This window comes from Trachurus japonicus, chromosome 2 (genome assembly GCF_045865225.1).
Source record: "Trachurus japonicus isolate A0001 chromosome 2, Traja_1.0".
In the NCBI taxonomy this organism is placed as follows: Eukaryota; Metazoa; Chordata; class Actinopteri; order Carangiformes; family Carangidae; genus Trachurus; species Trachurus japonicus.
In genome coordinates this window covers 13,644,535-13,658,939 of record NC_140908.1, presented here as the reverse complement: position 1 = coordinate 13,658,939, position 14,405 = coordinate 13,644,535, and the positions used below count along the sequence as shown (strand labels likewise).

Genomic DNA, 14,405 nt, shown 5'->3' with positions numbered 1-14,405 from the left:
TTTAATATAATCTGTCACTTTTTCATTTCAGACATTTTTTGATTTTTGATTGCCAATCGAAAATAGAAAGAACGAATGACACACAGATTATTCCTCACCATAAATTGCATTTTCACAGTTGCTTTTCAGTTTTAATTGCTCAGTTATACGCCTTGAATCTCTCAGGCTTGTTAAAATTCATATTAAATATCCATATGTCCAAATATGTTGTATTTTTTTTTCTCATGTGGACCCCTCCTCTCCCTCCTGCTCTGTGTTTCAGGTCCTGGGGGGCCACGAGGGTCCGGTCAGCTGCTTGTGCTTCAGTCCGGTCCAGTCCGTCCTGGCCAGCGTGTCGTGGGACCGCACCGTCCGGCTGTGGGACATGTTGGACAGCTGGCAGGTCAAAGAGACGCTGCCCCTCACCTCCGACGGTAAATGACAACAGCTCCGGTGTAATGGTGTCTTCTTTTCTGCAGCCACAGGGGGGCGCCAGAGATGGGGAGGTTGAAATTGCACATACAGCACTGTTCTAATAGATATAGGGCTGCAGCTATCGATTCTTTTTGTAATCGATTAATCTAGCACTTTATCGATCGATTAATCGAGTAATCGGATACATTTTTTTTGCGTTTTTAAACAACCAAAACAACAAAAATTATGTGGCTTTGAGTGATCAAGCATTTGGCTTTTTTTATTGGCTCCAAAAAGCCCATTTATTGCAAGTGCCAACAAGTAAGTAACAACACAGTTAACTTACTGTAAATTTAAACATACAACATTACAAATAAGGATTGCACATTTGCTCCTTCTGAAAATTACCTGAGACCAAAGAATATAAAATATCAAGCCAAACAGGTTAACAATATAAAATTTATATATAAAAAAAATAAATGTAAATAATTGATACTTATCAGTAGGTGACGTCACGGTGCGTTCCACCGGGCCGCCGCCATGCTGGGTACCGAACACTGAGTTAACCTCTATTCAGCTCAGTGCAGCCACGTCCTCTCTGACCAGAAATGACTGCTGCCTGATATTTGGATATGGATATTTCTCATTTTGATGGCCTTGCCTTGAAAGCACACACCATTTCTGCTGAGACGATCTTTGACAGCGCGGTGCGCCGCTCTCTCTCCCGTTAAAAGTTAATCTAGCTCACCCAGCGGACCTCCTCGTCTCTCTCTCTTTCTCTCGCTCGCTCTGTCTCTCCTCCAAATACACGAAAAGCCAAATCAAATCAGAAATGCGTAGCCCACTTCTTTTTAAAGGGATAGTTCACCCTAGAATGATATTTCGCTCATTATCTACTCACCCTCATGTTGACTAAGGGCTGGAAGAATTCTCAGAGTCCACCGTCCCTTCTCTGAGTTACAGGGGGTCTTGGCGTAGCAGTGCATGTCCATATAACGGTTGCAAAGGGACACCAGAGCTCTTCGTAAAAAAACACACACAAAAAAACATCCAAATACCTCCATGATGCTCGTATGTAATGTCCGTCTTGTGCTGAAGCCCCAAATTGCGTAATTGTCCCGAAAAAAATTAAATAAGTCCACATTCCAAGCATGTTTGTAGCGGAAGCTTCTCGAAGCTCCTCTTCCTGGTCCGTCCAAATCTCGCGTGATTTGCGCCGGCGTCAGTGCGGTTACTGCGAATCACGCGAGATTTGGACGGACCAGGAAGAGGAGCTTCGAGAAGCTTCCGCTACAAACAAGCTTGGAATGTGGACTTATTTAATTTTTTTCGGGACAATTACGCAATTTGGGGCTTCAGCACAAGACGGACATTACATACGAGCATCATGGAGGTATTTGGATGTTTTTTTGTGTGTGTTTTTTTACGAAGAGCTCTGGTGTCCCTTTGCAACCGTTATATGGACATGCACTGCTACGCCAAGACCCCCTGTAACTCAGAGAAGGGACGGTGGACTCTGAGAATTCTTCCAGCCCTTAGTCAACATGAGGGTGAGTAGATAATGAGCGAAATATCATTCTAGGGTGAACTATCCCTTTAACTCACAGACATTTATTTTCATAAAGTAATAAAACATCTCGACATTTTGCCATCGTTAACATTGAGACAAAAGGCTGCAGGAATGGAAGAAGAATTCGGCAAATCATCTTATCACGCAAAAAGGCACAACAAACAGGTTTTGCACAATGGTTTGCACAGATAAGTCTTAAAATATGTGCAACACCTTCTCATCACAATCCACACCATCTACACAGTTACGTTATCACAAACCGTTAACAATTAATAATCCACACTCAAACCGAAGCAACAATAGTGTTAACTGTACTCAACAAGCTATTATTACAAGGTTTACAACAGATATGACAGACAACCTGGGCCGTGTGTGTGCGTGTATAAGAAAGGGGGGAGTGAGGGAGGGGGTTAGCTGTTAGCTACCGTAGCTCAGGCGTCGGTCTCCCGTCAGGTAAAAGCTGCCGTTTATTCCTCAGATGAAGCTCATGTTGAGCCTCTCCGGTACAGTTATCCATCACTGGTGTTGAATTAGCCGCTAAACTGCTGGACGCTAAAACCGAGGGGGCGTCTGTGTGTTTACAATTCACGAAAGCAACGTGAACGTACGTGCCGCTCAGACTATGTAGAGTGAGGCAGCCTCCCTTGGCGGACATGTCTCCCAAGCTGTTTAATGACGGTAAAAAATGAAACAGAAAGTAAATATCCTGCATAGTTTCTCTTTTCTGTGCTGCGCTGATCAGAGCGGCGTCCCTACCTAGTGTATTTTACTTAGCAACGATCTGTTAAACAGGAATAACAGACTGTTAAATGCAAAATCAAGATGTAAATAAATATCAGAAATATCAATAAATTATCGGAATACGACATTCAATAGAGCCATGTAATAAAAAAAAAGGTTTATCCACTATTTTTGTGAGATTTGATGTCACAGCCCATAGACTGCCTTTGGAAGTCGGTACCCAAGATGGCGCTGTGACCGGCTGCGAACGCTGTGTGACGTCACGTGATATCTATCAATACAATTATGAGTCAAGACTTGGCATAAAAAACAAATTATGTTTTCTATTAAAATTCTGGGGTTACAGGTGCCGGCGCCGCTGCAGTAGACACACTGCACCTTGTTCTCTTCCTTTTTAAGTATGTAATGATCCCAAACTTTAGATTATCTCGGCCGTTTACGGACATCCCGACTCTCCGCCATCGCGCGCTAGTGGTGTGTTTCCTTAACAACGGTCCGTGTGGAACAATATCCCTGCGCGTCATAGGAATATAACGAAGCTTCGAGGCAGAGTTTTTGCCTCAAGCTATTTTTTGTAATCGAGATGTCTTGTGTGTATTTGTCCTCAGGCGTGGCGGTGAGCTACCGGCCCGACGGGCAGCAGCTGGCCGTGGCCACGCTGAACGGAGAGATCTCCTTCTGGGACCCTCAGACCGCCGCCCAGACCGGCTCGGTGTCGGGACGCCACGACCTGGAGATGGGCCGCAAGGACACGGACAAGATCACCGCCAAGCAGTCGGCCAAGGGGAAGTGAGTCTGTCTACAGCTGTGTTCGCTTTGTTTTTGTTAAATATTCTTTTTATTGCAAGGTGCACATGGCATAAAACACGTGCTACTAACAAAGCAATCATAGTTTTTAGGGATGGGCATTTGAAGAAATCTTTTTGATCGATCTTCGGGAAAATTAACGATCAATTATCGATTAATCGTTATTAATATTAATATTAATATTAATATTGATATTGATATTGATATTAATATTAATATTAATATTAATATTAATATTCATAATTAAAAACAAAATGCGTGCGGTTATGGCGTGTGCCAGTAATCCAGGGCAGTCCCCGGGAAGGAAGAAGGTCAGACAACAACGTACACGGACGTCTGTGTGCTTGTGCTTCACCTGTAGGGACGGTGCAGGTGCCGGCATCATTTAGGTAAAAAAAAACAAAACAAAAAAACACCGTTGCGCTGCCTGGCTCACCTGCAGCTGAGCTGTCGGAGCAGCTCTGCTGTCCTTCTCTCTTCAGCCTCGTGTTTGGCTGCACTTGTACAAAAAAAATCACAAGCACTTTCAAACTGTGAAAGCGTGTGTTTTATTGTTTTTCCTGTGGCCAACACACCGCAGAGCGGCGCTCTGATCAGCGCGGCACAGAAAAGAGAAACTAACTCTGCAGGATATTTACCTTCAGTTTCATTTTAACCGTCGTTAAACAGCGTTGGACTAATTGTGATGTTACATAAATGACTTGTAGCTTGTAACTGACAGAGAGTGGAGGCTGCTGAAAACCAAACCTGCTGATCAGAGCGGGCCGAGCCGCGGTGTCACAGCTCATGTCCGCGACACAAGCGCCTCGTCATATTTAATGAATTATTTCACTGTTGAACCATGTAATAATAAAAATAGGCCTGTATAATAATACAATATATAATAATATGATAATACAATAATATAATATAATAATACAATAAAAATATGGATTTTATTGGTTGTTATGAAAAAATAAACCCGTGGTTTATTTCTCCATGACAACCTCTGCCCTTTACATGATCCCTTATAATAAATCGATAAAAAATTTCCGTGATCGATAAAATTCTTAACGATCAATAATCAATCATCGATTAATCATGCCCATCCCTAATAGTTTTACACGTTTAAAAAAAAAAAGTAAAATATATGAAAGAAAAACAAACAAAAAAACGGCAGCAACATTGAACGTGAAAATAGATTGCAAGTAACAATCCGAGTCCAAGTCCTTAGCTGCTGTCTGTTCTTCTGCTTTCCCACTCCAGGTCCTTCACGTCGCTGTGCTACTCCGCTGACGGGGAGTCGGTGCTGGCCGGGGGTCAGTCCAAGTTCGTCTGCATCTACAACGTCCGCGAGCAGATGCTCATGAAGAAGTTTGAAATCTCCTGCAACTTGTCATTCGACGCCATGGAGGTGAAGTTTTGTGTGCATGTAGAGAAAAATGAAATATTTAAATTCACAGTAAATGATTCAGGTCTGAGTCTGAATATGATGAGATCAGGAAAAAGAAATCAACCAGTTGCAAATTAAGATGGTCCAATGTTGGATTTGTCATATTAATAAAATGAGAAACGTATGATTTTAACTGTGATTTTAACTAAAAAAAAGATTTCATATTTATTTGAATGAATGGTATTATTATCCCTAATGTAATGCATTCAAGCCCTGTCTTGTTTTTTCCTGCAGGAATTCCTGGACCGGAGGAAAATGACGGAGTTCGGCAGCCTGGCGCTGGTGGACGAAGGAGCTGGAGATGGAGACGGGGTCAACATCAGCCTCCCCGGGGTCAGGAAAGGTGAGACCGGTTTTATCTTATTTTATTTTATTTTAACTTATTTGACTTTGCCGTATTTTATTGCTTTCATTGTTTTTAAATTGTTTTTATTTCTGCTTCTTTCTTTTTTATTATTACACTATGTAAAGCACTTTGGTACACCGAAAGGACTGTAGTAAAGGGCTGTATAAATAAAGTACATTTACATTTACATTTATTAAAGTATGAGCGTCGTTTATTCCCCCAGATGCACAGCTGTGTGTTGGTTTCATCTGTTTTGTGGTTTATTTGTCTAATATCTTCTACCAGACTCTAAATATCTGTTCTCTGTCTGTGTCTTTGAAGGCGACATGAGCTCTCGACACTTCAAACCAGAGATCAGAGTCAGTTCGCTGCGCTTCTCCCCCACAGGTAGGTCACGCAATCTAACAGGAGATCAATGTGGCGTAGCTGGTTAAACCCCCCTGGGAAGGCAGGAAGGAAGAAGGGAAGGAAGGAAGGAAGGAAGGAAGGAAGGAAGGAAGGAAGGAAGGAAGGAAGGAAGGAAGGAAGGAAGGAAGGAAGGAAGGAAGGAAGGAATGACAAAGGGAAAGATGGGAGGAAAGAGGAAAGGAGAACGAAGGGAAGGAAGGAAGGAAAGAAAGAGGGAAGGAAGGAAGGAAGGACGAAGGGAAGGAAGGAAGGAAAGAAAGAGGGAGGGAAGGAAGGAAGGAAGGAAGAAAAGAAAGAGAGAAGGAAGGACGAAGGGAAAGAAGGAAGGAAAGAAAGAAGGAAGGAAGGATGAAGGGAAAGAAGGAAGGAAGGACGAAGGGAAAGAAGGAAGGAAAGAAAGAGGGAAGGAAGGATGAAGGGAAAGAAGGAAGGAATGAATGACAAAGGGAAAGATGGGAGGAAAGAGGAAGGGAGGACGAAGGAAGGAAAGAAAGAAGGAAGGAAGGGTGAAGGGAAGGAAGGAAGGAAGAAAAGAAAGAGAGAAGGAAGGACGAAGGGAAAGAAGGAAGGAAAGAAAGAGGGAAGGAAGGAAAGAAAGAAGGAAGGAAGGATGAAGGGAAAGAAGGAAGGAAGGAATGACAAAGGGAAAGATGGGAGGAAAGAGGAAAGGAGAACGAAGGGAAGGAAGGAAGGAAAGAAAGAGGGAAGGAAGGAAGGAAGGACGAAGGGAAGGAAGGAAGGAAAGAAAGAGGGAGGGAAGGAAGGAAGGAAGGAAGAAAAGAAAGAGAGAAGGAAGGACGAAGGGAAAGAAGGAAGGAAAGAAAGAAGGAAGGAAGGATGAAGGGAAAGAAGGAAGGAAGGACGAAGGGAAAGAAGGAAGGAAAGAAAGAGGGAAGGAAGGATGAAGGGAAAGAAGGAAGGAAGGAATGACAAAGGGAAAGATGGGAGGAAAGAGGAAGGGAGGACGAAGGGAAAGAAGGAAGGAAAGAAAGAGGGAAGGAAGGATGAAGGGAAAGAAGGAAGGAATGAATGACAAAGGGAAAGATGGGAGGAAAGAGGAAGGGAGGACGAAGGGAAGGAAGGAAAGAAAGAAGGAAGGAAGGGTGAAGGGAAGGAAGGAAGGAAGAAAAGAAAGAGAGAAGGAAGGACGAAGGGAAAGAAGGAAGGAAAGAAAGAGGGAAGGAAGGAAAGAAAGAAGGAAGGAAGGATGAAGGGAAAGAAGGAAGGAAGGAATGACAAAGGGAAAGATGGGAGGAAAGAGGAAAGGAGAACGAAGGGAAGGAAGGAAGGAAAGAAAGAGGGAAGGAAGGAAGGAAGGACGAAGGGAAGGAAGGAAGGAAGAAAAGAAAGAGAGAAGGAAGGAAAGAAGGAAGGAAGAAGAAAGAAGAAGGAAGGAAAGAAGAAGGAAAAGAAAGGGAAAGAAGGATGAAGGAAAGAAGGAAGGAAGAAAGGGAAAGAAGGATGAAGGGAAGGAAGGAAGGAAGAAAAAAAGGAGAAGGAAAAGGGAAGAAGATGGAAGGAAGAAGAAGGAAGGAAGAAGAAGGAAGGAAGAAGAAGGGAAAGAAGGAAGAAGAGGAAAGAGAGGAAGAAGGAAAGAAAGAGAGAAGGAAGAGGAAGGAAAGAGAAGAAGAAGGAAGGAAGAAAGAAAAAGAAAGAAGAAGGAAAGGAAGAAAGGGAAAGAAGGAAGGAAAGAAAAAAGGAGGAAAGAAGGAAGGAAGGAAGAAGGAAGAAGGAAGGAAAAGAAGAGGAAGAAGGAAGGGAAAGAAGGAAGGAAGGATGAAGGAAGGAAGGAAAGAGGAAGGGAGGACGAAGGGAAGGAAGGAAAGAAAGAAGGAAGGAAGGGTGAAGGAAGGAAGGAAGGAAGAAAAGAAAGAGAGAAGGAAGGACGAAGGGAAAGAAGGAAGGAAAGAAAAGAGGAAGGGAAGGAAAGAAAAGGAAGGAAGGATGAAGGGAAGAAGGAAGGAAGGAATGACAAAGGAAAGATGGGAGAAGAGGAAAGGAACGAAGGAAGGAAGGAAGGAAAGAAAGAGGGAAGGAAGGAAGGAAGGAAGGACGAAGGGAAGGAAGGAAGGAAAGAAAGAGGGAGGGAAGGAAGGAAGGAAGGAAAGAAAGAGAGAAGGAAGGACGAAGGGAAAGAAGGAAGGAAGGAAGAAGGAAGGATGAAGGGAAAGAAGGAAGGAAGGACGAAGGGAAAGAAGGAAGGAAGGAAGGATGAAGGGAAAGAAGGAAGGAATGAATGACAAAGGGAAAGATGGGAGGAAAGAGGAAGGGAGGAAAGAGAAGGGAAGTGGAAAGAAAGAAGGAAGGGTGAAGTGAAGGAAGGAAGGAAGGAAAGAAAGAGGAAAGGAGAACGAAGGGAAGGAAGGAAGGAAAGAAAGAGGGAAGGAAGGAAAGAAAGAAGGAAGGAAGGATGAAGGGAAGAAGGAAGGAAGGAATGACAAAGGGAAAGATGGGAGGAAAGAGGGAAGGAAGGAAGGAAGGAAAGAAAGAGGGAAGGAAGGAAGGAAGGACGAAGGGAAGGAAGGAAGGAAAGAAAGAGGGAGGGAAGGAAGGAAGGAAGGAAGAAAAGAAAGAGAAGGAAGGACGAAGGGAAAGAAGGAAGGAAGGACGAAGGGAAAGAAGGAAGGAAAGAAAGAGGGAAGGAAGAAAAGAAAGAAGGAAGGAAGGACAAAAGGAAAAAAAGATGGAAGGAGGGAACAGATTGGGTCAAAAAGGAAGGAAGAAGAAATGAGGACAAAGGGAAGGAAGGAAAGAAGGAAAGGAAAACGGATTGTGTAAAGAAGGAAGGATGGAGGAAAGAGGGGAACAGAAGGACAACAGGAGTGTTAATGAAGCGTCCATGTTGTCCATCCCAGGGCGCAGCTGGGCGGCCACCAGCACCGAGGGGCTGCTGGTCTACAGTCTGGACGGCTCCCTGGTGTTCGACCCCTACGACCTGGACCTGGACGTGACTCCGGCCAGCGTCCGCCAGCAGCTGCGGCGGCAGGAGTGGGCGGCGGCCATCGTGCTGTCGTTCAGGCTCAACGAGAACGCCCTGAAGCAGGAGGTGCTGGAGACGGTGCCGCACCAGCAGAGTGAGTCAAAGTTAAAGGCAAAGTCCGCCAAAATGAACGAGTCCGACACAGCCTAGTTGGTTTCACATGAAGAGTTAAAGGGATAGTAGCATTTTTTTTAAAGTGGGGTTGTATGATCTACGAATAACCCCTAAGTACTTTAATTGCAGTAGAAGACTCTCTGCACTCCTCCCGTTAGCAACGCCAGCCCATAATAGCCCTGCCCAGAGATTTACAACATACATTGTTGTGAACAGGAAGGAAGGAAAGAAAGAGGGAGGGAAGGAAGGAAGGAAAGAAAGAAGGAAGGATGAAGGGAAAGAAGGAAAGAAGAAGAAATGACAAAGGGAAAGATGGGAGGAAAGAGGAAAGGAGGACGAAGGGAAGGAAGGAAGGAAAGAAAGAGGGAAGGAAGGAAGGACGAAGGGAAGGAAGGAAGAAAAGAAAGAGGGAAGGAAGGAAGGAAGGAAGGAAAGAAAGAGGGAAGGAAGGAAAGAAAGAAGGAAGGAAGGATGAAGGGAAGGAAGGAAGGAAAGAGGGAGGGAAGGAAGGAAGGACGAAGGGAAGGAAGGAAGGAAAGAAAGAGGGAAGGAAGGAAGGAAAGAAAGAGGGAAGGAAGGAAGGAAAGAAAGAAGGAAGGAATGACAAAGGGAAAGAAGGGAGGAAAGAGGAAAGGAGGACGAAGGGAAGGAAGGAAGGAAGGAAAGAGGGAAGGAAGGAAGGACCAAGGGAAGGAAGGAAGGAAAGAAAGAAGGAAGGAAGGACGAAGGGAAAGAAGGAAGAAAAGAAAGAGGAAAGGAAGGAAGGACGAAGGGAAGGAAGGAAAAAAAGAAAGAGGGAAGGAAGGAAGGAAAGAAAGAGGGAAGGAAGGAATGACAAAGGGAAAGAAGGAAGGACAAAGGGAAAGATGGAGGAAAGAGGAAAGGAGGACGAAGGGAAGGAAGGAAGGAAAGAAACAGGGAAGGAAGGAAGGAAGGAAAGAAGGAAGGAATGACAAAGGGAAAGATGGGAGGAAAGAGGAAAGGAGGACGAAGGGAAGGAAGGAAGGAAGGAAAGAAAGAGGGAAAGAAGGAAGGACGAAGGGAAAGAAGGAAGGAAAGAGGGAGGGAAGGAAGGAAGGAAGGAAGGACGAAGGGAAGGAAGGAAGAAAAGAAAGAGGGAAGGAAGGACGAAGGGAAGCAACGCTAGCCCATAATAGCCCTGCCCAGAGATTTACAACATACAGTGTTGTGAATGGACCCAAAGAAACGGCCTGTATGTAGTAAATCTCTGGGCAGGGCTATTATGGGCTGGCGTTGCTAACGGGAGGAGTGCAGAGAGTCTTCTACTGCAATTAAAGTACTTAGGGGCTATTTGTAGATCATACGACCCCACTTTAAAAAAAATGATACTATCCCTTTAACTTGTGTTTGTGTCTTGTGTTTGTGTTCCAGTCCCGGTGGTTTGCGGGTCTCTTCCCGACATCTACGTGGAGAAGCTGCTGGGCTTCGTGGCGTCGTCTCTGGAGAAGTCGGGCCACCTGCAGTTCTACATGACCTGGGCCCAGAACCTGCTCATGCTGCACGGACAGAAGCTCAAGAGCAGGTCTGTACTGTAGCACGGTCCTGTCTGGTTTTTAAAGGAGTCATCACCCGGAAATCGCAGTTTTTCTTGTTAAAACACTAATGAATGGAAACGGGCATAAATTCGCATTTGCTTTTTGCGCATTTTCACAAAATCTGCTTTTAAATTCGATACGACTTGGATGGAAACCCAACTATTGATGAAATCTAACAATTGTGGCAGTCGTATTATTTTGTTTGAATGAAAAGTGAAGCTTCACAGAGCAGCAGCAGCTTTGCCCCGGGGCTCTGTAGCCTACATACAGAAATCACCACATTTGCATCAATAAATACATGTTTTACAATGAACCGATTAAATTTTATTTTATTTTATTAAGTTATATAGCATGGTTACGGTATAGAGAGCAGCATAGTATGCGGTTTCCAATACAGCCTGCATGTAACCCACTGGGCTCTGTCCTTCCTGCGTCCAATCAATGCGCGCCTCATTACATATTAATACAATGAACATCCGGACCAGTCAAAACCTCTCGGTTACTCTCACGAGAGAAAGTTGCTGTATGAAAAAGTGTCAGAACAAGCTCTATGTTTGAATTAAATGTTTCCAATAAGTTTTAAGAACTGATTCAAAGCAATTTAAGGGGAATTGGATACGTAAAAAACCAGGTGATGACTCCTTTAAGTAAACACAAACACTAAGATGCAATAATTCTGACCCACTAAAGAGATTTCCTTCGCTGCACAGGTCATCCTCCATCCTGCCCACCCTGCAGGCGCTGCAGAAGAGCATCCAGAGACACTTTGACAGCCTGTCCAAACTGTAAGTCTCAACACCCACACACATTGAGGGGGGGGGTTCCTGATAGCTGAGAATATTACTGTCAGATATTGTCCACTAGGGATGTCACGATTATAGATTTTCTTGGTACGATTATTGTCAGAGAAATAATCACGGTATTACGATTATCACGATTATTATGCATCAATACATTTCACAACACTATGAATGTGTAAAATCAAATATAGTCAAAATATAACTACATTACTCACAAAATACACAAAATATTTCAAGTATCTATTAATATATGACGAATTCTTAATCCCCAGGGGAAACATACCAAATGTTTGCGTTTATTTTCATCGTTTTTTGTTTTGTTTTGCTTTTTTTTAATTAAAAATGACACGCTAACATTTAAATTCCTACCAATTCAATGTTACGTTAGTTAAATGGACCAGTATCTGAGCATTTACCTTTATTTTTGCGCACATCTGCCGATAAGGTTCCAACATCAAATTTTTGTTAAAGTGACGGTATTTAGGAATCTTTACAATTAAATAATTGTGGCGTTTAATACATCCCTATTGTCCACCCCTCTATTAGTTATGAGAGGAGGCTCCCACATACTTTACTTTACTTTATTAGTTTATTCAGTCAGGACAGTGCATATTAATGGACAGTGAGTGCTAGAGTACCCACAGTAAATACACCGGATTGTGCTAAATTACATCCGTAGTCCCCAAAACAATACAACAATTAACATAAAAAGTCCATAAGGACAGAGGACCAGTAGATTTCATTTCATTTATTAGTTTATTTCATAGGGACAGTGCACCACTAATCAACAGAGTTAAAACAAAAACTGTAAGTGGGCCAGAGTTAGCCAACAAGGCTAGTTTTCCTCCGTTTTCCCTGGCCAGATGTTAAAGGCAACCTAAAAGCCAAAAAAAAGGGGCAACAATTAAGTACTTTCAAAACACAACTTACATAACAATCTACCTAGTAAAAGCTCATAATAACAAGTAAAACAAGTAACAGAAGAAGTACATTTACATAGTTACAGGAGGGTTGGACATGATTCTTTGAATTGTAAAAAAATATATATCTATACAGCTGCGATTAACATGATTCATTGAAATATAAAAATATATATATACATCTATACAGTTGCAATTGACATGATTTATTGAATTATAAAAATATATATCTATGCAGATGTGGCTGACATGGTTCGTTGAATTATAAAAAATATATATCTAGTATACAGTTGCGATGCTTGAGTTTGACACTGCTGACTTGTATCATCAGATCAGACATGTCTGTAGCTTAATGTTTAGGGCCTCATTCACCAATATCTTCAAAATTATTTTCTTAAATTCTTTCTTAAGTCGTTCTTAAGATATTTCTGAAGAAAACTCTACGACAGATGCATGAATGTGTTCTTAGACCGCAGAAATGTCCTTAGATTGATGGATGCCATCTCGTAAGTTGAGACCAGGTGATCCTAATTAACATATGATTAGCACAGGTAAAAAAAGAAAAGCACCACACTGCAAAAACAAAATATTTCCAAGAATATTTGTCTTCTTTCTTGTCAAAATGTCTCAATTTTAGTCAAAACTAATCTCTTTCCACTTAAAATAAGACTCATCACCTAAAAATGAACTTGTTTTTAGATCATTTTCACTTGTTTCAAACTAATTTTCAATTGAAATAAGTAGAAAAATCTGCCAGTGAAAGCAAGTTTTTTGTGCAGGTAATAAGAAAGAAAAACTTGCTCCACTGACAGATTTTTCTACTTATTTAAAGTGGAAAATTTGCTTGAAAAAAGTAAAAAGTGTCTAAAAACAAGCTGTTTTTTAAATATGATGAGTCTTATTTTAAGTATAATGATATTTATTTAGACTAGAAACGACATTTTGACTAGAAATAAGGCAAATATTCTTGGTAAGATATTGAATTTTTGCAGTGCATCAGTCCCCATAAAAGGGCACGAGACTGCAGGGACGTGAATGAGACCCACTGAGAATAAAACATGTTTTTGTTCCCTGTAAACCTGTTATTTCCTCTGCACAGGTGCGACTTCAACATGTACAACATCCGCTACGCCGCGGCCCTGTCGAAGCAGAGAGGCATCAAGAGAGCAGCCGAGGAGGAGGAGGAGGACAAAGAGGAGGATGAAGGGCTTTCTGAGCAGATGAGTGAAGGCTCTGTAGAGGAAGCTGACATGATCCTTTAGTCTGTCTTCCACTCGGCTCATGGCAGATTTGACTGCAGAGAGAGGAATAATGTTGAACTGTAAAAAAAACTAATTGTAAACATGTTTTTTTGTTTTTTTTTAATAAATTCATATATAAATGTGTATGAGTGTTGTATATGTGATTTATCCTGTATTCAGTTCCCTGCACACACAGGTGTTTCCACTTAGAATTAGACCTTTTCTCTGTACTCCATTGATACCTCCTGCTGTTTGATTGTATCATAGACTGTAAGATTGTATTCACTAGACCTCATATAACTTTTCACATTAGCTTTTTTTCACACGAAACATCCTGACAGACTGATTTATTTAACATTTAGTCCTTTTAATGCAGTTAATACCTTTTAAAATGGCATTTAATTCAGACATTATTGCCGTGTTCAGTGTAAATGACAGTACCGTAGTTACTAACTAGAGAATGCATTTCCTGAAGGAAATACGGGTGAATGCTGAAAGCTGGAAGCTGAATGAGCTGAATAAGTTGTTGAAACTATGCTGAATTAAGTTAAGAAACTGCTGAAGAAATCTTGAAGAGATGAAAAAATATGAAATGGTTGGAAATTACTTGAATTGTTGAAGATCAGTATGAAGAAATTGAAAGGTTAAAGTCTACTCATTTTGAACCATTACTAATATAGATTAAACAATATCTGCACAGTAAATGTAGAATAATATAGAAGTAGTTAACTAAAACTAACTACAGCATATCTGAAGGGTAAAAGTAAAACATGTTAATAAAAAGTTTGAGGAAAATGTAGAAATCCTGCATATTTATAGTTTAACCGTTGAAGGCTTGAAATCTGAAATAGGTGACTTCAATTTGAATTGTAATAGATAATAGGTGATTTCAACTTCAATTGTTGAAGATTAGTATGAAGAAATTGAAAGTCTGAAGTCTACTACTCATATATATTTAAAACTGACAGCTTGAAAACATTGTTGAACCATTACTAATATAGATGAAACAAAATCTTAAGAGTAAAAGTAGAAGATGGATTAATTAAACAAATAATACATAAATAACAAATAAATAAAATGTAAATATAATTTAAGAT

General features: G+C 41.6%; 1 protein-coding gene across 1 annotated transcript in view; it reads left to right on the top strand.

Annotated features, from left to right (window-relative positions):
* The window catches only part of pwp2h (PWP2 small subunit processome component), a 32,488-nt gene extending 19,036 nt beyond the window's left edge, over positions 1-13,452 (top strand). Inside the window, exons 13-21 of the mRNA XM_085802259.1 lie at positions 263-413; positions 3,313-3,493; positions 4,757-4,904; positions 5,178-5,286; positions 5,611-5,676; positions 8,553-8,771; positions 10,184-10,334; positions 11,058-11,132; positions 13,167-13,452. Of these exons, the coding sequence (XP_085658385.1) occupies positions 263-413; positions 3,313-3,493; positions 4,757-4,904; positions 5,178-5,286; positions 5,611-5,676; positions 8,553-8,771; positions 10,184-10,334; positions 11,058-11,132; positions 13,167-13,329 (1,263 nt within the window). The 3' untranslated portion in view covers positions 13,330-13,452. The remainder of the gene's footprint in view (positions 1-262; positions 414-3,312; positions 3,494-4,756; positions 4,905-5,177; positions 5,287-5,610; positions 5,677-8,552; positions 8,772-10,183; positions 10,335-11,057; positions 11,133-13,166) is intronic.
* Positions 13,453-14,405: the final 953 nt, after the last annotated feature.